The following is a 21,399-nucleotide window of genomic DNA, read 5'->3' as shown; positions in this document are numbered from 1 at the left end:
GGGATCCTGGCTGTGCTCCGGGGACGTGCCCAGTGAGGTTCAGCCTATGTCCTGTTGGGAACGTGTGCCCCCTCCCTGGCACGTTTCTGTGCATCGCCCATCACCATGGGCCTGATCCTGCTGGGGCCCCGTCCCATGAGGGAGGGCAGTTGGAGACCCGGCGCCAGGCTGAGCTGGGACACAGTCTTAGCTCGTCCTGTTGTGTGAGTAGGGCCTGGGCAGGGCTGTGGGGCAGGGCTGAGTGCCCGGGGGCTGCTCTCAATATGGCACTTCCCCCAGTCTGCTCCCTGAGAGCCAGTGTCCTGACCCCAGCCAGAGTATCATGGACCTCCAGTGAAAAGGAGTTAGTAGGAGGCCCCAGGTCTGTCTCCCTCCTGGGTTGGGGGGCAGGTCAGGATTGTCCCACCCACTGTTGCAATGCCCCTTTCTGATCCAGAGATCTGCCCCCTATGGAGAGTGCGGTGGGCATGGAGCTCCTCCGTGGGGGGAGGGATCTGGGGTTATCCTCTGAACTGACCCATCTCTCCCTGCTTCCCTCCTGCCTCCCAGATATTAACGAACTGAATTTGCCGAAAACATGCGAAATAGATTTCTCCGACCAGGACGACCTCCTCAACTTCAAGCTAGTTATCTGCCCTGACGAGGTGAGGGGGGCGGATGGAGAGGGGGTCCCGCATGTGGGTGGAGAGCAGGGAGTCCTGCATGCCGGGACTTGACTTTCTCTTCCTGCTCCCGGGGAAGCCCCAGCTGCTGCTCAGCTGATGGGCTCAGCCTGTGCCCAGACTCTGGTTGCTGCTTCCTGCTGGCCCAGGCCCAGGCTGCCAGGGGCACAGCTGGTGCTACAGCAGACCTGGGAGGGGGGAGAGGCAGCTGGGCGGCACCTCCGTGTGCATGAGGTGATGGGGTGCTGGAGCCCGAGCCAGTACTCCGGGGAGTGAGATGGGGGCAGGGGCTGCAAAAGATTGATGGCTCTGCACATGCCTCTGCTGTCCCAGCCCCAGATCCAGCCCTGCTGGTGCCCCTCATTCCTGACTATCCCCCCCACTGCTATCCCAGCTCGCTCACCACAGCGCTGCCAGTGTCCCTCAACCCCACCCTGGATCAGGCCCCACAATGCCAGCTGAGCTGAATGGCACGTGGAGGGAGTGTGATCAGACCCCCTAGCTGCTGCATCTCTGTTACCCTGCACTTGGCTCCATGGGGCCAGGCTGAGGCCAGGCCCCTTGGGGTGCTGGGGGGCCCCCATGAGGATCCTCCCTTGCTGAAGGTCTTTTCTCTTTCAGGGTTTCTATAAAGGGGGGAAGTTTGTCTTCAGTTTTAAGGTAAGTCCCTTCCCTGCCTCTGGGGATTTGCACAGGAGCCTTGATTTGCACAGGAGCCTTGCCCGGCTGGGGGGGAAAGGGGGGCCCTTGGGGCTTCCCCGTGTTGGACTCTCTTCGCGCTGTGTGAGAGCCAAGGAGGGAGTGTCGGCCCCACGAATCTGGTGTCCCCTCTCCTGGGAGGGAGGAAGGTGCTGTGTCTGTTCAGGAAGCTGGGGACATGCCCACAGTCCCCCAGAGCTGGCAAGAGGACCCAGGAGTCCGGGCCGATTGTGCCTTCCTGCTGCGGAGGGAGCAGCACTACGGGTGGGGGGGATTCCAGAGCTCCTGTGAGTTGGTGGGTTCAGGGAGTCTGGGCCCAGCTGCTCTACTGTGGGGGGGCCTTGGGAATGACTCTCCTATCTGTCTGTCTGTCTGCAGGTAGGCCAAGGCTACCCTCATGACCCTCCCAAGGTGAAGTGTGAGACCATGGTGTACCACCCCAACATAGACCTAGAGGGCAACGTCTGCCTAAATATCCTCAGGTAGGGAGCGCACCCGGCCGCCCCACTCTCACTGCTATCCCCAGGCCGGTCTGGGGATTGCCCCACCCACGCAGATCGGGGAGGAGGGCGGCCCCTCTCCAGCATCAGGATCCTTCCCTGCCCCACCTACACAGATCGGGGGTGGGGAGATATGGGGTGTGACCCGGTGCCTAGAATGGACCTCACTGAGAGTGCACGCTCAGAGCAGACTGCAAGAAACAGGGCAGGCACATGCCAAAAACTGGTGGTTTTAACTACAGGTAGATTCACCAAACCAGTAGCAAATGAGCTGCAATACCACACCGGTTAATAAGAAACCCAACACAGCCCTCTTATAGGCGTTCCAGCCAGTGGTTCCCATCCCAACAAACTGGTCTGATATAGTGAAAGGTTACTGAAAACCCAATTCACCCTGTGTGAGGTTCCACCAGTCCCACACCGGGTCAGAATGTATCTCAGATCTTACCCGGGTATCACTCTGTCAGCCAATCCTTAGTAAACTAACTGAGAATGTATTAATAAAAAGAATAGTTATAAATGGTTAAACGATCGTATACATACAAATGATTGCGAAGTCCTGACCACAGGCTCGTAGCAGTGATGGAATAGACGGCTGGCTTGGAAAGTCTCTCTGGTAACATCCAAAAGATTGGACGGTCCTCGGTCCGTTGTTCAAAATGCTCCTCTTAGAGCAGGGGAGGGCAAACTTTTTGGCCCGAGGGCCACATTGGGTTGCGAAACTGTACGGAGGGCCGGGTAGGGAAGGCTGTGCCCCCCAAACAGCCTGGCCCCTGCCCCCATCCGCCCCCTCCCACTTCTCGCCTTGTGACTGCCCCCCTCAGAACTCCTGACCCATCCAACCCCCACTGCTCCCTGGCCCCTGACTGCCCCATCCTGGGAGCCCCCCCACCCCCTATCCAACCCCGCGTGCGTCCTGCCTCTTCTTCACACCCCCGCCCCCCGACAGGCCCCCTGGGACTCTCATGCCTATCCAACCCCACCACCCCGATCTCCCTGCCCCCGCCCGAATCTCTGCCCCACCCAACCGGCCCCTGTCCCCTGACTGCCCTCTGGGACTTCCTGTCCCTTATCCAACCCCTCCCTGCCCCCTTACCATGCTGCTCAGAGCGGCAGGAGCTTGCAGCCCTGTTGCCCAGCCAGAGACAGCCACGCAGGAGCCTGCGGCGGGCCAGAGCGCTGGCAGTGTGGTGTGGTGAGGCGAGGCTGTGGTGGGGGGGAGGACAGCAGGAGAGGGGCTGGGGGCTAGCCTCCCCGTCCGGGAGCTCAAAGACTGGGCAGGACGATCCCACGGGCCGGATGTGGCCCGCGGACTGTAGTTTACCCACCTCTGTTTTAGAGGAAAGAGGCAAACTGGAGATGTCTCAGGTGCCTTTTATATCCTCTGCCATGTGTATGGAAAGTTACTGTCCCAAACAAAGCCTAGAGCCTGTGTGTATGGACAAAGATGGAGTCTGAGATCACATGTCCACATCACCTGCCGTTACATGTTTTACTGAATCACAGGGCTGGCCACTGGCTCCTTGCGCTCTGAGGTGTCCTCCGGAAGAGAGTTGGTTCTTCTGAGTAGTCCATTCACAATGGGCTGGGGAGACTGAATGTTAACTACCTTGTGGGTGTTACCCGAAGGACAAACGCATGTGGGATACAGATAACTAGCCAGTCTTCACACCTTCAGATGCCGTGGTGATCCGTGGATTTAACCAGGATAATTGTATTTGACTTTTCCATTGACACCTCACATGATAGACTCGGTATAAGATTTGTTGCAATTGTATAACAGTGGTAGCAACTGCTACAAATGGTCATCTTCAATCCTACAGCATCACGGGGGGAATCCCCTGTGGCCCACCCCCATGGAGCTGGGGGGGGCAATATGGGGGATCCCCTGTGGTCTGCCCACAGGGAGCAGGGATGGGGGAGGGATATGAGGGATTCCCCTTCAGCAGCACTGCCCTTCTCCTTACATACAGGTCTTGGGGCAACCCCTCCTCCCATAATCTCCATGATCCCCACCCCCCAGTCAGATTCCGATGTGATCCCCACCCCAAAACCTCCTTCCCCCCTCATGCCACCTGTCTGGCTCTCCTCCCCAGTCAGAACCTGGGATGATCCCCTGCCACCCAAGTGTGGTGTCGCTCCTCTCCTGGGCTTGGCCGCAGGGTCCTCACTCATGGCTCTTTTCTGCCCCGCAGAGAGGACTGGAAACCCGTACTAACAATAAACTCTATAATTTATGGTCTGCAGTACCTCTTCTTGGTGAGTACCGGATGGGGGTGAATGTTTCACCTGCACCGCTGGAGGGTGGGGGGCAGGTGTGTGTGTGGGGGGGACATGTTGTGGGGGCCGTGGGGCAGGAGGCGGGAGGGACCTGGTGTCCCCTGCACTGTTCGGAGTGGAGGTAGCCCTGGCATTTCAGCAGGGCTGGGAAGGGGCGTGGTTGCTTCCTGCAATGAGTTTGAGGGCTGGTCGTGGGGTGCTGATCTCTGTCCCCTTGCAGTTTGGGGGAGCGGTGGGGTGATTTCTTCCTAGGGTCTCTAGGCAGGCTATGGTGTGTGTGTGGGGGCAGTCCCCTGAGAGCCGAGGGAGGCACTGGCAGGTTACTCTGTGCCAGGGCTGGGGGGGTTGGCGTAGCTGTGTGCTGAGCTGCCTGCAGTGCCATGCTCCAGTCCGCATGGCCTGTTGCCTGGCAAGGCCCCGGGGCCGGCTCTCCTGTGTGTTTCCATCTCTTCAGGTCCCTGGTGCTCTGCTCGGCCCTGCCCAGGGCTCCCTCACCCTGGCGCAGGCTGGGTGCCCTGTGGCTCTTCCCGCAGGCATGACTGGTTGCTGTGTCCTTGGGGGGCGGAGCTGCCACCCAGCCTGGGGCAGCCTGCCAAGAGCCCATCGCGCACCATTGGGATGTGGGGTCTCTCCTTTGGTTCAGCTGCTGCATCCCTGGTGTGCCTTGGACTGACTCTGACACAATTGATGGAGCCTTTGGGGGGTCCTGGAGCTTCCCCTAAAGACTCTGGTCAACCTGATGGGTGCAGAGAGCCGCCCGAAAGGGGACAGGGGGCAACGGGCTGAGCAGCATCTGCCAGCAGCCTGAAATGGGTGAGCTTGGTGGACTGTTAACCCTGAACCCTAATGACAGGCAGCTTTAAATAGTAGCATCGTGAAATATTTCGCTGCCGTTCTCTTGAGCAGAGGCGTTCAGCAAATGTGCTTCTCCCCACAACCCCTTATCTGTCTCTTTCTTGAGGCAGTTCTACAGTCGATTAAAATCCCCAGGGGCAGAATCAGTGGAGTCCAATGTAACCTTAAAATACATCCTGCAGGTGGAAATCAATACACACATTCCCGTCTATCCCTCCTCTCTCCCCCCATCACTGTGGTAGTTGAGCACCTCACAATCTTCCGTGGATTTATCCTCACACAGCCTTGTGGGGCAGGGCCGGGCCGTTATACCCATTGTACAGATGGGGCAGTGAGGCACGGGGATGGCTGGTCACACAGGGGCAGTGACAGCGCAGGGAAGAGATGATGCAGCTCCCAAGTTCTCTAACCATTGGGCCATCCTGCCCCTTTAATGGACAGCAATGGCACGATTTCCAAGGCCCTGCAGAGTGCAAGGGGATTAGGTCTGAACTCTGCCCTGTCGCGTGCATTCCAAGGAGGCTGCAGGATAAAAGTCCCGTGATGTGCTAGCTTGTAAAGACACCCTCTAACTTCCTTAAAAAGAAACCGATGCTTCTCCTTGAGTTTAAGACCAGGAAGAGACCATTAAATCTGGGCTGACCTCCCATACAGCGAGGTTTGGCAGACCTCGATTGTTGGTGTTTTGTAATTTTGATGGATCATGTTGTTTTTCTTTTACGCATTTTTTCAATTTTTATCCATTTCAGTGTTGACAGTTTTCCAAAGTGACGGGGTTTAAGCGTTTCTATTGTTTACAATTTTCACACGTGTAGAAAATGATTGGAGAGGGCCGGACAATTATGTAGTGACCTTAGAGGCTGAGATTTGAAGTTAGTTTTATCACTGTTAAAACCTAGTTGTCCACATATGTCAAATGATACAAAGTAAATAGCCTGAAATCAAACGCCAGTGAATTCTTAAGCAACATTTTTCTTTCTTTGCCTCCTGTAATTTTTGATGCTCAATGGAAACGTTTTTCATTGGTTGGTGGATGCGCGGTGACAGTGACGTTTACTGACACTTGCCAATTGCGATGTGATCCTGCCGAGCTGCTAAATTCCATCCTCTCACTGCTGCACTGAGCCCAATAACCTGAGTTTGGCTAAAGCATCTCCCAGGAAAGGGATCTGGGCTGGATCTGAAGCCATCAGGAGACAGAGAATCCATCGCTTGCCTTGGTAGTTGGTTCCAGTGGTTAATGGCTCTCACACTGTTAAAGTTTTGTGCCTTTATTTCTAATTGGAATTTGTCTGGCCTCAGCTTCCAAACCTTCTTGTTCTGCTTTTCCCTGCTAGATTAGAACCTTTTAGTGTGTGTGCTGGAATCTAGTCTTTTCACAGTGCGATGGTTTGGGGGAGGGGGTCTATGGGAACAGCCTCCAGCCTTCCCTGAGCTTGGCCTTGGTTCTGAATCTGCACCACAATGGGTCACACCCAGCACCCCCTCGGCCTCAGCAGCTGTTTGGAGCCTGATTCCGGGTGTGAGCCTGGCTGGGTGTGAGCCTTCCCCTTTCAAAGTGACCCACAAAGGGGTTTAAAAACCAGAAATGGGGCTTGTCCCCTCACACACATTTATAGTGAATTTTGGAGATTTTCTCCATGTTTTTTCCACCTTAAAAAGGTTGGGAATGTCAGATCTGGGTTTTCCTGGTGTAGGCTGGAGAATCTATGGGAAGATTTTGGGATGTTTCTTCTGTGGGGGTGCTGATGTTTTAACAGTGCTGTCCTTTCTCCAAAATGGTCTTCAGGCATTGGAGTTAAATGGATCTTGAATATTTGACATAACTATGGGTTGTTTGCCTTGTTGTGGTAGCCGGGTTGGTCCAGGGTATCAGAGAGACAAGGCAGGTGAGGTAATATCTTTTATTGCAGTGGCTCTCAACCTTTCCAGACAACTGTACCCCTTTCAGCAGTCTGATTTGTCTTGAGTACCCCAAGTTTCACCTCACTTAAAAATGACTTGATTACAAAATCAGACCTAAAAATATGTGTCACAGCCAATAGTTCTGACAAATTGCTTCATTTTCATTTTTACCACATAGTAAAATATTGTACTTATAGTATATAGAGAAGTATAAACAAGTCATTGTATGAAATTTTAGTTTGTACTGACTTTGCTGGTGCTTTTTATGTAGCGTGTTGTAAAACTAGGCAAATATCTAGATGAGTTGACGTACCCTCAGAAGACCCCTGTGTACCTCCAGGGGTGCACGTACCCCTCGTTGAGAACCATTGTTTTATTGCACCCACTTCTCTGTGAGAGAGACAAATTGGCCTGCCAAATCCAGGGTTGTGGGCTCAATCCTTGAGGGGGCCATTTAGGGAACGGGGGTAAAAATTTGTCTGGGAATTGGTCCTGCTTTGAGCAGGGGGTTGGACTGGATGACCTCCTGAGGTCCCTTCCAGCCCTGATATTTTATGATTCTGATAACTTGCTAGCGTACACAGAGCTCTTCTTCAGATCTGGGAAAGGTTCTCAGGTGTAACAGCTTAATACAAGGTGGAACAGCAGATTGTTTAGTATAAGGAATTAATTAACAAGGGACCCATTCATAGTGAAGTAGTCTATTAACACCTCTGCAGTTATAGCACCAAAAAGGTGGGTTAGTGGGTAACAGATTGTTATAATGAGCCGTAAATCCAGTGTCTTTGAGTCCATGATTTTTCGTGTCTAGCAGAGTTATGAATTTAAGCTCCCAGGCTCATCTTTTGAAGGTGTTGCAGAGGTTTCCTTAGAGGACGAGAATCGAGAGGCCAGATGCAGAGTCAAGTATCAGGAGGTAGCTGTGTTAGTCTGTATCTACAAAAACAGCAAGGAGTCCGGTGGCACCTTAAAGACTAACAGATTTATTTGGGCATAAGCTTTCGTGGGTTTCAGTTGCATCTGAAGAAGTGGGTTTTTTACCCACAAAAGCTTATGCCCAAATAAATCTGTTTAGTCTTTAAGGTGCCACTGGACTCCTTGTTGTTTCTGCAGATACAGAGTGATCGCTGTGTGAAAAGTGTTTGCTCAGAGATAAGGGTGGTCTTGTCTCTCACCGTTTTTCTGTGCGAGTTCATTAGCAATCATAGTGATTGTCCTGTTTTGCCCATGTAGTTGTTGTTGGGGCGTGTAGTGCACTGGATGAGGTACAGCACATGTAATAGGCGTGTGTACAATCCATGGGACAGGGCCCAAGATGGCGGCGGTGGCGGAGGAGCGGCTCCTGTCGGAGGGGAAGGAGGTGCCATGGGCTTGGCGCGCCTCTCCCCGGCGCCCTTGGAGCGGCTCCCTCAGAGCAACGTGCTGGTGGGGCCGTCCATCGTGGCCATCGAGAGCATCCTCAGCTTCCTCTCCTAAGACGAGATCAGCCAGCTCCACCTGGTGAGGGGCGGGGCTGAGGGGGGCTGGGTCATCAGCTCCTCCTGGTGGTGGGCGAGGGGGACCGGGAAGGCAGCGCAGAGGAAGGGGGGAATATCAAGCCAGGGCCCGATTGAACCTACGGCCCTGCTGCGGGTACCCCCTGAGTCCATCATGTCTGTCCCTGCTGCTGGGAGGGTTGGGGTGAAATCCCCCCCCCCCCCGCCCGGGTTTTGTCTAATGCAATTACTCAGGTCTGTCTGGAGGAAAAGGAGGTGGGCGGAAGGGGAGAGGGGCCCACTGTCACCATCTCTTGCAGTCTGATGTCGCCAGCTGGACCGATCTTACCTCAGTACTGTGCTGGAGTTGTGGAAAAGCCAGGCAATTCCCCCTTCTGTTCAGCAGCTTCTTAGTTGGGGATGCATTTGTTCCTTCCCCCTTCTGTTCAGCAGCTAGTTGGGGATGCATTTGTTCCCTCCCGGCAAATAAGAGCCCCTGTGTTAAGCGTTTTGGTTTATTTGCCTTGGGAGGCATCCTATTTGTCTGCTCATCAGTTTCCTTACTTAATTGTTACATTCATCTCCTGTATGATTTAGTTGGGGATTGGTCCTGCTTTGAGCAGGAGGTTGGACTAGATGACCTGCTGAGGTCCCTTCCAACCCTGATATTCTGTGACTGGCGGGTGCGTGTGTGGGGTAGTTATCCTCCTAGCAGTGAAGATACAGCTGCAGGTTTTGCATCAGTTGTTCTGAGAGGGTCTGGTGCTGCTTTGAGTGGATGGGGAACCTGCTTCTGATGGATGTGGGGGGCTGTTTGCAGACCAGGGGAGGGGGTTCGGGAAAGATTTCTTTCTGGATGTGATCCCCATCCAGTATGGGTTGTGATTGTTACCTGATATCCCGTGTGGACCCTGGAGCGGTAGGAACAACCAGGGGTGTGCCGTAGGAGTGTCTTTGTTAGACACGGAAAGTCAATAAAGACACTGGATTTATGGCTTATTACAGCAACCGATGACGCGCTAACCCTCCTTTGTCCTACGCCTGCAGAGGTGTGTTAAGTGCCCACTTCACCTTGAATGGTCTCTGACAACATAATTAGAGGTAACGCTGCAGGGATTTCAAACAAGCTGACTGTGGCCTGGGCTACATGCAGAGATTGTACCACTGTCACTCCGTCAGCTAGAGGAGTGACATGTTACGCGCGCACTGACAGTGGTATGACCTTAGTCTGGCTGCAGTTATACTGTCCTATACCACTATAATGGCATCCGCTGTATGTGATGTACTGCGTTAACTGTAGCGGGGTAGTTGGTGATACAACTCTGTTGTTACGCTAGCGCTGATCTAGAGCTTGACAAAGGAGGTCAGTATCCACCCCCATTTTACAGGTGGGGAAACTGAGGCACTGACAGGGGCGATGGCGAACCAGGAATAGAACCAGGTGTCTCAGAGTCTCCTTTGGTTAAAGTGAATGGAAGTGAGGGACGCAGCGAGGGGCCCACGGAAGTGAGACTAAGGATTGTTTTGCGGCTGAACTCGGGGAAGGACGGTAGGGCTGGCGTGTGGCAGGGGGGTGCACCCCTGACTTGGGGGGGGTGGGGTGGTGATCAGGGTCATGGCCAGCCTCTAACTCTGTCTCCTCCCCGCCCGCAGGAGCCAAACCCTGAAGACCCCCTGAACAAAGAGGCTGCCGAGGTCCTTCAAAACAACAGACGCCTGTTTGAGCAGAACGTGCAGCGCTCCATGCGGGGCGGCTACATCGGCTCCACCTACTTCGAGCGTTGCCTCAAATAGAACTGACCAGCCGCCCCCACCCCTCCCACGAGGGACTCTGCCAACACCGCTGCCTTCAGCCACCGGGGGGCATGGGAGCCTGGCACCGGCAGGGCCCCCCTCGCTGCTCACGGCCTCTGCCCCTGGCAGCCTTCCCCCCACTCCCGCTGGAGGGGAGGTGGCTGCTGAGGGATGGGGCAGGGCTTACATTTGCATCCCCTGCCCCACCCATACAGCCCCCTCTTCCCTATTGGTCGCTCTCCTGCTGGTTTCCCAGCACGCTCAGGCCCCAAGCAGAGCGCCCTCTAGCCGTGGCCCAGCGTGAGCGCACTGGCTCCCCCTGGCTTCGCAGAGCACATCTATTTATTAGGCGGGGGGCTGCAGCAGGGGTGTAGGGCAGGCCGGGGGTGCATGCAGTCCTGCCGTGGGGGGGGCCGGGCCCGCCCCTCCCCTTTTACATCCCTCTTGTGTCTGGTTTTTAAAAACAAAGCGCCCCACTTACAGCAAAGCGAAGGCTGATTATCCAATGGGACTGGGCTGGAGGTGGGGCCGGGGCTGATCGAACCCCGCCCCCTTCTGCCCCAGGCCTCACCCCCCCAATGAACTGGTTCTTTGCCACGCTGGGGCCTCCTGCCAGCCCCGGGGCCATGAAGCCACTGTACTCTAGCGTGTCGGGTTATTAAAGGGGAATGTTAGCGCACCTCACTGCCCAGGGCCTGTCTGTGCCTTATTGCTCCGCCGCCCACTCCTCGACGGGTCTCTCCTCGAGGGGCTGCCCACCCAGCTGCCCCAGCAGGGGGCACAGGAGTCCATATCTCCCCCCAGCCTCCCCTCCCTGCTTAGAATCATAGAATATCACGGTTGGAAGGGACCTCAGGAGGTATCTAGTCCAACCCCCTGCTCAAAGCAGGACCAAACCCAACTAAATCATCCTAGCCAGGGCTTTGTCAGGCCTGACCGTAAAAACCTCTAGGGAAGGCGATTCCACCACCTCCCTAGGTAACCCATTCCAGTGCTTCACCACCCTACTAGTGAAAAAGTTTTTCCTAATATCCAACCTAAACCTCCCCCTCTGCAACTTGAGACCATTTCTCCTTGTTCTGTCATCTACTACCACTGAGAACAGTCTAGATCCATCCTCTTTGGAACCCCCTTTCAGGTAGTTGAAAGCAGCTATCAAATCCCCCTTCATTCTTCTCTTCTGCAGACTAAACAATCCCAGTTCCCTCAGCCTCTCCTCATAAGTCATGTGCTCCAGCCCCCTAATCATTTTTGTTGTCCTCCGCTGGGCTCTTTCCAGTTTTTCCACATCCTTCTTGTAGTGTGGGGCCCAAAACTGGACACAGTTCTCCAGATGAGGCCTCACCAATGACAAATAGAGGGGAATGATCGCGTCCCTCGATCTGCTGGCAATGCCCCTACTTATAGAGCCCCATATGCTGTTAGCCTTCTTGGCAACCAAGGCACACTGCTGACTTAGCCCCAGCATCAAGATGGGCCCCAGGCCTCTGGCCTGCTGTGCTGTTTGAAGTGGCTTGTGGGTAAGAAGTGGGGGTTGACCCCCCCCCCCTGCTCCCCAGCACAGCGGGTAGCTCCTCCCTCTCTGTGAACTTCTGCGGCTGGCTTAGAAACCGCCAAGCCTTGTTGGTGGGTGTTCGCTGCCCCGGGGCTGCCCAAGCAGGCCTGAGAGAAGGACAGATGTGCAATGGTGGAGGGGTAAAGCCATAATATGGGCTCATGAGATGCAACTGCTGCCCCCTCCTGGCTAGGAAGGGAAGGGCTGATCTCTGGTGCCAGGGTGAGACTCAAGTGGCCAAGAGGGGGCCCAGCTGCCTGGAAGTGGGGGATGGGTATCCAGCCTCTGGCTGAGTCACTGTTGCCTCTTCCCCTGCTGCGGAGCTGCCTGGGGCTCAGCATGGAGGGAGAATTCCCCATCAGAAGGAAAGTGTAGGGCGGGTGGGTGGCCTGTTCCTACAGCTGCCTGGCTCGTGGTAGCCAGTTCTGTCTGCATGTAACCTGCAGCCTGGGTGCTGCAGCAGCTTCTGTGGGATCCTCTGCCCCTGTGTGCACCCTCGGAGGGGAGAGAGTGGAGCCAGCTGCACTAAGGGGGTGGTGGTTGGGGGATGTTTGCAATCTAAGCTCCTTTACCTGCTTCCTGCAGGTTCTGGGCCCTGCTGCCGACCCGCCTTCCAGGCACCCTGGAGGGCTGCCTTTGCTCCTCTCTGGTGGGGTGTGGACTGAGCTCTGACATGACCCCTTGCCGAACCAGCACCGCGTGGGTGACTTGGTGGGGGTGGCGATCCCTGTGGCAAGGAGGCTGCCAAGAAGCTGGGATCGGGCCTCGTCGCCAGGCCTGAGGCAGTGTGAAATGTTGTCTCCCCATGTCCCACAGGGGCTGAGCCATGGTGGCGGGGGGCTCGGTTCTGCATGGAGCAGGGCTGGCGGAGGGGTGGGGGCTGTGAGGGCAGTTTCCTGCCCAGGAGCAGGGAAGTGTCACTTTGCTGTCCTGTTATCCCTCACGCTGGGCTGTTTGTGCTGGAGCCCCGCTCGCAGATGAAGTGATTTTTTCCCCCCCTGCCCTGACTGGGCAGCCCCTTGTCCCCTTGTCCTCACTGGGCTGAGGATCCAGGGGTGCTAAGGTTGGACGGGATGGTTGTGATCATCTCGTCCCATCGCTGGCCAGCCCAGGCTCTCATGCCGCCGCTCCCCTGGGTGGCCTCTGGGGAGATGGGGGTCGGCCCTTGCATTGCTGTGGCTGGTGTACTGCTTGTGTGTGCAGTTCTGATGCAAGGAAGGCCCAGTCCCTGCCCAGAGGGGCTTCTAGCCCTATGGATCCAGAGCCCTGGTGACTGCTGCTGTCACTGGGCCCTGGGATGAGGCTGTGTAGCAGCCAGGGGCCAGGTTGGGTGAGTGGGAGTGGCTGCCCCAGAGGGATGCCAGGACCTGGTAGGGAGCCACATGCTTCAGAGGGCTGTGGGGAAGAGCCAGGGGATGACCCAAGTGTGTATATGGCCCAGGGACCACTTGGGAGAGGAAATGGGGTTTATAAGCCCCTCCCTTGGGCAGGTGCAATGATCATGAGGCGAGAGGAACCAGGGGAGGGGGGTGTCAATTTTGATCCAGCAGTGACCCTGCAATAACAGCATTTGGTTCCTGCAGCTCCCCACCCCCATAGCCTTGCCCCAACTTGTCCCCTTCCCCCCACTACCAACCCCCCCACCCCGCTTCCCACACAATCTCCTCAATTGGGCTCCTCCGTCCCACCCTGCCCCAGCTTGTCCCCTTCCCCAGCCCCCTGCTTCCCACACAAATTTCTCAACTGGGCTCCTGCTTCCCAGCCCTACCCATAGTCCCACCTCAACTTGTCCCCTTCCCCCCCACTCGGCGCCCTCCACTAACCAGCCTCCTGCTTTCCACACCTTCTCAACTGAGCTCCTGCTTCTCCCTGCCCCCAGACCCCCTGCATCATAGCCCCACACAGTCCTGTCCCCTTGACCCATTTCAACCCCCACTTAACCCGCCTCCCAGACAGACTGTAACCCAATCCAACCACCCCAGCCTTCTCCAATGTATCCCCTGCCCTCACCTCCCTCCCATCCTGCCACCAGCCCCTTTCCCTCTGCTCTATCCAGCCCCTTCCTCTGCCCCAGACTTCTATCAGCTCCCTGCCCAATGCACCCCAGCTTCCGCACCCCTCCCCCTGCTCCCACTCCATTCACAACCCAGCCCCTCCCTCTGCCCCACCCTAGGATTGCAAGGTGTCCGGTTTTCAACGGGAACTCCTAGTCAGAAAGGGATCCTGGTGACTCTGGTCAGCGCTGCTGACCGGGAAGTTAAAAGCCCAGCTGGTGGCACATCAGGGCTCCTGGGAAGTGGCTGGCATGTTCCTCTGGCTCCTACACGTAGCGGCATCATTCGCTGCTCCTGCCTGCAGGTGCCTCCCTGAGTGCTGGCCCTGCAGCTCCCATTGGCTGGGAGCTGTGGCGGTAGCATGCCTAGTTCCTTGGTTGCCCCTCCGCCTAGGAGCCGGGGCCCGGAGGGACATGCCTGCGCTTCCTGGGAGGTGCCTGAGGTCAGTGCTGCCTGGAGCCCTCACCTGCTCCTGCACCCCAATCCCCTGCCCCAGCCAGGAGCCACCTCCTGCACCCTGAGCCCCTCATTTCTGGCCCCACCCTGGCTCCAGCACCCCCTGCTGGGGTGACCAGACAGCCAGGGTGAAAGGTGGGGGTGGGGGGGGTAATAGGAGCCTACATAAGACAAAGCCCCAAATGTCGGGTCACAAGAGCGGGGCATTGGGTCACCCTAGGCAGGCCAGAGCCCGCAGCCCCTCCCCCATCCCAATCCCCAGCCCCGAGGGGGGAATGGAGCGAGTGGGGGCGGAGCCTCGGGAAAGGGGCGGGGCAGGGGGCGGGGCTGAGGGTTCGGTTTTCTCCCATTACAAAGGTGGCGCCTCACACTCCCCCCGGCCCCCACCGGCTCCCCGCCCACCCGCCATCGCCCTCAGCCCCTCCCCGTGTCTCTCCTGCTGGGGGCGGGGCGCTAGAGCGCGGGGGTGCCCCTCTAGCCCGCCTCTCTGTGCTCTGCCGGAGGGCGGGGTCGCTCTGCGCTTGCTCTCGATGGTGACTTCCGGGAGGGGGACGCGCGCACACACACACACACACACACTCACACTCTCTCTCTCTCTCCGCCCACCGCCACCGTCACCTGACGCCCCGCCCTTCGCGTGCTCTGTGACGTCATCGGGCCAAGGCGGAAGTGAGAGAAGGAAACAGACTGACCGAGAGCGGCGGCGGGTGAGACCCGGGGGGTCCCGGGAGGGGGGCCCTGGTGGGGGGGGGGGTGTCTCCGCCTCCTTCATTTCCGTGTGGCGCGCGGGGTCAGCGCTGCTTCCCTCCCCCCCGACATGGGGGGGCCCCGCTGGGGGAGTCCGGCCCGGGGCCGCAGGGCAGAGCAGGTGGGGTTGGGCCAGAGTGGTTGGGGGTGCAGGGAGGAGAAGTGGCGCATAGTGGGGTGGGGGCTGGGGCGTGGGGTGGGGCACAGTGGGGGGGTGTAGGCGGGGCTGGGGCGTAGGGTGGGGCAGGGCTGGGGCGTAGGTGGGGGGCACAGTGGGTTGGGTGGATGTCGGTGGTGGGGCAGGGGCTGGGTGTAGGTAGACACTGGGTGCAGGGCAGAGGGGTGGGGAGGGTTGGGGCATAGTGGGGGGGGGGTAGAGGGGCGGGCTCTGGAGGGACCAGCTGTGGGAGGGGGCCAGGTGGCTTAATTGAAATCATCTCATGTGAAGCCTCTATTAAAACCATCGATTTTAATAAAACTTTTCTCTTTGGGTGCCAGTAATTTTTCAAAGGGGGGAGGGATAGCTCAGTGGTTTGAGCATTGGCCTGCTAAACCCAGGATTGTGAGTTCAATCCTTGAGGGGGCCATTTGGGGAACTGGGTAAAAATCTGGGGATTGGTCCTGCTTTGAGCAGGGGGTTGGACTCAAACCTCCTGAGGTCCCTTCCAACCCTGATCTTCTATGAGCTACCCTGGTTGGGGGTCACTAGACACATTTACACATATCAGTTTACAGCTAATGACAGAGCTTGGATGTTTGTGCTACCTAGGAGGGCTCCCTATAATTATATACCTTCAAGTAACTATGTAGCTTAATACTCTCAAATTCTTATGAATTAATTGGTCTTTTCCACTATGTTAGCAAATAGCAAATGCCAAATTGCTTATCTCCTAGAGAATTAACTGTTCACTCAGGATTTGTGTCAAGCTGCATTTGGATGGTAACTGGAGTTTAACTGCCCGCACAAAACAACATCTAAAATGTACTTTTATTAACCAAAACAACCTTAAATGCTTTAGATCCATAAATGTCTCATATCAGAACAGTTTTCATGATTACAGCAAAATGATTAATTATTAACCAGAGGGTTTAATTGTCCTCAGTGAATTAAACGGATTATTTCAAATCATCCTGGGGGAAAATTTTCAGATGTCCCCAAGTGAAAGTAGAGTGAGCTTAAGTTCCTACTTCCCTCTCTTGAAAATGAGTCTCCTAAATAGCTGGTTTCAGAATAGCAGCCGTGTTAGTCTGTATCTGCAAAAAGAACACTGAGGAAGTGGGTTCTAGACCACGAAAGCTTATGCTCAAATAAATGTTAGTCTCTAGGGTGCCACAGGTACTCCTGTTCTTTTTCCTAAAGAGCTAGCAGCAAATATCTCCAATGGCTGGTGATGGGACACTACATGGGTAGGGAGTTACTACAGCAAAATCTTTTCCCTCGTGTCTGGCTGGTGGTTCTTGCCCACATGCTCTGGGTCTAACTGATCGGCATATTTGGGATTGGGAAGGAATTTTCCCCGGGGCCAGATTGGCAGAGACCCTAGGGTTTTTTTTGCCTTCCTATGGGGCATGGGTCACGTGCAGGGTTAAACTAGTGTATATGGTGGACTCTCTGGAACTTGAAGTCTCTAAATCATGACTTGAGGACTCCAGTAACTCAGGCAGAGGTTAGGGGTATATTACAGGAGTGGGTGGGTGAGATTCTGTGGCCTGCAATGGTTCCTTCTGACCTTGAAGTCTATGAGTCTGTGATTACTTTGATTGAGCCATTGGGCTGTATTTATAAAGCTTGACCTCAGGTGTTTGGTATCTTCTCCCCCCCCCCCCCCCCAATTCTTTGTGTAGAAAAACCACCTTGAATGCAGTGTTTTTGGCAGAGGCTCTTGGATTTAGCATAATTACTTTATATTTAAGCATTTGAAGAGATTATCATAAGTTCAGGCCTTAACATACTTGGTATTAAATTCAGATTTTGTTTTAAAAAGAAAAATATATAATAATTTATTATAATTATATTTTAACACAAAATAAAACAAATTCTGGTTTAAATTAAAAAAAAATCTGATTTCAGCAAAACGTATTGGTTTTTATCCAGCCTGGCTTGGGGGTTTGGGGCCTGGAGCACTTTGATGGGAGCAGGGGGTCTTGGGGGCATAAGTCTTCCTAGGCCACCGAGGCTGTGCCTTCTCCTGCAGTGGCACTGGGCTCCATTCCCTCTGGCAGCGTGTTCCGCCAGAGCAGTGCCCCAAACCCAGGCCTCAGCGAGACCTTCCCATCACCACTAACCTTCCCCTCCTGTCTCTGCAGCTCACTCTGTGTGTGCGTACCTGACTCCAGCATTTCCTGCCTCCTCCAGCCGCCACCCCCTGTAACGAGCCTGCTTTCTCCCCTGGGTGAGTACTGTGCTGGCTGGCCCTGAGCGCCTCCTGGGGTTGGGGGTAGTGATTCCCCTTTGTTCTCGAGGGCAGTGCTGCCAGCAGCTGGGATCAGCTGTGGCCCCCAATCAATGGGGTGGGGTCTGTGCCCGGCTCGGCTCCTGCAGAGCAGGTTGTCCTGTCTGTGGAGGTGCGTGAATGGAGCATGGCAGGGGAGGGTCTCCCTGGGGTGAGGTCCAGGAGGTTCCCTCCCTCCAACGGAGCTGCCTGCTGCTCTGACACCTCTCCTCTCTTAGAGGCAGCCAGCCCCCTTCACCGTGCCTCTTCTGCCCAGGCTGGAGCAGGGGCTGCCTGGGGTTGTGCCCTGCCTTGCGGGGTCGCCAGGCAGGCCCCTATTGCGTGTGCAGCCTGGAGTTGGGTCTGGCCCCTCTCCCAGGAGCCGCTGGGCCTGACCCCGGGACTGGCACAGCAGTGCCCTGGGTGTGTCGGGACAGGCTGGGCTGCTGGTGGGAAATGCACAGAGGTTGTGGCAGGGTGGACCCAGAAAAGTGCTGTGGGAGGAGGGGGTAACGGGATAAAGGGAGCCGCCTGTGCACCCAAGACAGCCGTAGATGATGGAGCCAGCCCCACAGATACTCCTGCCTTGTTACCATTGCATGACCTGGAGGGGGACAGCCTGGCCCAGCCAGCTTTGTGGGGAAGAGTCTGGGTCCAGAGAACCCAGATCTGAGCCCCCAAGGGGGTAGAGCTGCCCTGCCCCCTGGGGTGTGGGGCGGAGCCTAGCCCTGACCAGCTGCCTGCCCCACTCACTGTCCGATCCAGAGGATTCGCTCCCCATCTCCCAGCCTGGGCTGCTCAGGGGCTCCCCTAGCTGTCCCCCTCCTGGCAAGTTCCTGAGCTGCTGCTGTCCCCCACGGCCACAGGCCGCCCCTTGTCCCGCTCAGCATGGATCTGCTGTTCGGGCGCCGGAAGACGCCGGAGGAGATGCTGCGGCAGAACCAGCGGGCCCTGAACCGGGCCATGCGGGACATGGACCGCGAGCGGCAGAAGCTGGAGACCCAGGAGAAGAAGATCATCGCCGACATCAAGAAGATGGCGAAGCAGGGGCAGATGGTGAGCGAGGGGCAGGGCCAGGGGGGAGCATCTCCAGCTTGAGCCCAACCTGCCCCCCGCATGGTGGGGTGAAGGTTATGGGGGACAGGGGTGTCTCCAGCTGTAACCCACAGTGAAGGGCGTGGGGAAGGAAGGGTACATGGGGGTGTTCCTCGCTGTAACCCATCCCCCCGGCAGGAGGTGGTGAAGAGCAGGGGGGATGAGGGGTCTCTGGCTGTAACTCATCCCCCCCAGCAGGACGGGGTGAAGAGCAGGGGGGATGAGGGCTATGGGGAGACGGGGTGTGGGGTCTCTGGCTGTAACCCCTCCCCCCCCCCCCCCAGCAGGACGCGGTGAAGAGCAGGGGGGATGAGGGCTATGGGGAGAGGGGGTGTGGGGTCTCTGGCGGTAACCCAGCCCGCGGTGAAGAGCAGGGGGGATGAGGGCTATGGGGAGAGGGGGTGTGGGGTCTCTGGCTGTAACCCATCCCCCCGGCAGGATGCGGTGAAGATCATGGCCAAGGACCTGGTGCGAACCCGGCGCTACGTCAAGAAATTCATCATGATGCGAGCGAACATCCAGGCCGTGTCGCTCAAGATCCAGACCCTCAAGTCCAACAACTCCATGGCCCAGGCCATGAAGGGCGTCACCAAGGCCATGGCCACCATGAACAGACAGGTACGTGGGCTTCCGCCAGCCGGGCCGGGCAGCGGGATCAGCTGTGGCCCCAAATCAATGGGGTGGGGTCTGTGCCCGGCTCGGCTCCTGCAGAGCAGGTTGTCCTGTCTGTGGAGGTGCGTGAATGGAGCATGGCAGGGGAGGGTCTCCCTGGGGTGAGGTCCAGGAGGTTCCCTCCCTCCAACGGAGCTGCCTGCTGCTCTGACACCTCTCCTCCCTCAGAGGCAGCCAGCCCCCTTCACTGTGCCTCCCTTGCCCAGGCTGGAGCAGGGGCTGCCTGGGGTTGTGCCCTGCCTTGCGGGGTTGCCAGGCAGGTCCTTATTGCATGTGCAGCCTGGGAGTCTGGCCCCTCTCCCAGGAGCTGCTAGGCCTGACCTAGGGACCATGGGGGAGCTGGCTACTCCAGCCAGGCCTCTCCCAGCAGGGGGCGCTGTGGGGTGCGGGGCAAGGTTCTGAGCCGTGTGTGGGTCCCTGGCTACTTCAGGCCCACTTGTCCCAGCAAGGGGTACTGTGGGGAGCAGGGGTACTGTGTGTGCTGGCCACGGTGTCGGGGCTCCTGGCTACTTCAGCCTGGCCTCTCCCAGCAGGGGGCGCTGTAGGGCCAGTCCACTCGATTTCCCCAAGGCAGTGACTGTATATTCCCCTTCCCCTACCCCAGCTGAAGCTGCCCCAGATCCAGAAGATCATGATGGAGTTTGAGAAGCAGTCGGAGATCATGGACATGAAGGAGGAGATGATGAATGACGCCATCGATGACGCCATGGGGGACGAGGATGACGAGGAGGAGAGGTGCGGGGAGCAGGGCAGGGGCGACTGGTTGGCTGGGGGTGGGGGGGCAGGGACTGGGACACGGGGCCTTTCCCCCTCCACGGGGTGCCGGCTCCCATCTGGTCCCAGGGCCTATCAGCAGGACAGGTGACAGACTGAGCCCCCAAGGGGGGTTCCCCAGGCCGAGCGACACCCTTGGGGTGGGGATGAGTTCACCCAGCTGGTGCCCGCTCCAGGGATACACCCAGCGCATTGTCCTGGCACGTTTCCCCAGGTGTGTGGGGACCCGGCTGCTGGGTGTGTGGGGCGCTGGCTCCTCTCCAGCCTGGTTATCTGGGGCGTGGCTCTTTCCTCTCCGGGTGTGGCGGGGCTTGGCCGTGTCCCTGCTCTCACCTGCCCATCTCTGCCCCCCAGCGATGCTGTGGTGTCCCAGGTGCTGGATGAGCTGGGCCTGACCCTGACGGATGAGCTCTCCAGTGAGTATCCCAGCTGTGGGTGTCGGGGGGGAAGGGCTCTGGCAGGCCCGGGGGGGCTGGGAGCCAGGTCCCCTCTGGGGCTGGGCAGTGCGGGGGAGGCCTTTGCTGCCTGACCCTACCAGTGCTTGGGAGATGGGGGGCTGTGGGGTGCTCTGGGTGGACTGGACCCCCCTCTCTCCTGTCCTGCCCTTGATGGGGGCCTCGCTCAGCGGGGGCTGTGGGGGGCTCTGGGCAGGCTGACCCCCCTCTCCCCACAGACCTGCCCTTGGCAGGGGTCCTCGCTCAGTTGGGGGGCTGTGGGGTGCTCTGGGTGGGATGACACCCCCCATCCCCGCAGACCTGCCCTTGGCAGGGGTCCTCGCTTAGTGGGGGGCTGTGGGGTGCTCTGGGCGGGCTGACCCCCCTCTCCCCACAGACCTGCCCTCGACTGGGGCCTCGCTCAGCGTGACGGCCGGGAAGAAGGCCGAGCCCTCCGCGGCGCTGGCGGATGCCGACGCCGACCTGGAGGAGCGGCTGAAGAACTTGCGCCGGGACTGAGGGGCTGGGGCTGCCCCCCTCCCTCCCCACACTGTGCTCCCCCAGGCACCCCACCCACTGCTGGCCTCTGCTCTCAACACTCCAGGGGCTGCGACTGCTGCCTCTGCCCTTCTCTGGGTACTTCTCCTTCCCCCACCCCTCTGCCTATGTGGGGGACTAGGTGGTGGGGTGGAGGGTCCCTGCCAGTTTGGGAGGGCAAGTCCCCACCCCAAGTTAATGTGGGGGTTGGCTATGGGGCTGCTGCGGCTCTCTGGGGGGCAGGGGAATCATTTCGGGGGCTCTAACCTTTAGCTTCCAGCACAGGTACACTACAGGTGGGGGGTGTCTTTTCTGCAATGGCCGTCACCCCCCAGGAGCTGCCAGCTCAGGCTGGATTCATCCCCCCCACAGAGAGCGGGAGGCTGGCTCTGGGGAGAAGCAGATTGGAAGATGCACCAGCCCAGGGATATATATGTGTGTGTGTTTCTGTGTGTCTGTGCTGGTGCGGGGGC

At 57.6% G+C, this 21,399-nt stretch overlaps 2 protein-coding genes across 2 annotated transcripts in view; both read left to right on the top strand.

Moving 5' to 3' along the window:
* LOC120393176 (translation initiation factor IF-2-like) overlaps window positions 1-10,854 on the top strand; it is a 37,207-nt gene extending 26,353 nt beyond the window's left edge. The window contains exons 4-8 of the mRNA XM_039517748.1: window positions 550-644; window positions 1,284-1,322; window positions 1,740-1,843; window positions 4,057-4,120; window positions 10,030-10,854. Coding sequence (XP_039373682.1) covers window positions 550-644; window positions 1,284-1,322; window positions 1,740-1,843; window positions 4,057-4,120; window positions 10,030-10,170 — 443 coding nt within the window. The 3' untranslated portion in view covers window positions 10,171-10,854. The remainder of the gene's footprint in view (window positions 1-549; window positions 645-1,283; window positions 1,323-1,739; window positions 1,844-4,056; window positions 4,121-10,029) is intronic.
* Window positions 10,855-14,831: 3,977 nt separating this feature from the next.
* On the top strand, window positions 14,832-21,137 carry LOC120393189 (charged multivesicular body protein 2a). The gene is made up of 7 exons (XM_039517769.1): window positions 14,832-14,942; window positions 17,290-17,375; window positions 18,281-18,470; window positions 18,948-19,127; window positions 19,786-19,916; window positions 20,310-20,371; window positions 20,787-21,137. The coding sequence occupies exons 3-7, from the start codon at window positions 18,303-18,305 to the stop codon at window positions 20,906-20,908; spliced, it is 663 nt and encodes a 220-aa protein (XP_039373703.1). The 5' UTR covers window positions 14,832-14,942; window positions 17,290-17,375; window positions 18,281-18,302; the 3' UTR covers window positions 20,909-21,137.
* Window positions 21,138-21,399: the final 262 nt, after the last annotated feature.

The sequence above is a fragment of the Mauremys reevesii genome, unplaced genomic scaffold (assembly GCF_016161935.1).
Source record: "Mauremys reevesii isolate NIE-2019 unplaced genomic scaffold, ASM1616193v1 Contig16, whole genome shotgun sequence".
Classification (NCBI taxonomy): domain Eukaryota; kingdom Metazoa; phylum Chordata; order Testudines; family Geoemydidae; genus Mauremys; species Mauremys reevesii.
This window is presented reverse-complemented; position numbering and strand designations above follow the sequence as displayed.

Bases quoted from the DNA above. Each gene is read 5' to 3' on its own strand.
- LOC120393189 (XM_039517769.1), top strand. From the start codon at position 18,303: ATGGATCTGCTGTTCGGGCGCCGGAAGACGCCGGAGGAGATGCTGCGG. The intron at 18,471-18,947 runs GTGAGCGAGGGG...TCCCCCCGGCAG, and splicing joins TGGCGAAGCAGGGGCAGATG to GATGCGGTGAAGATCATGGC. The intron at 19,128-19,785 runs GTACGTGGGCTT...CCCCTACCCCAG, and splicing joins TGGCCACCATGAACAGACAG to CTGAAGCTGCCCCAGATCCA.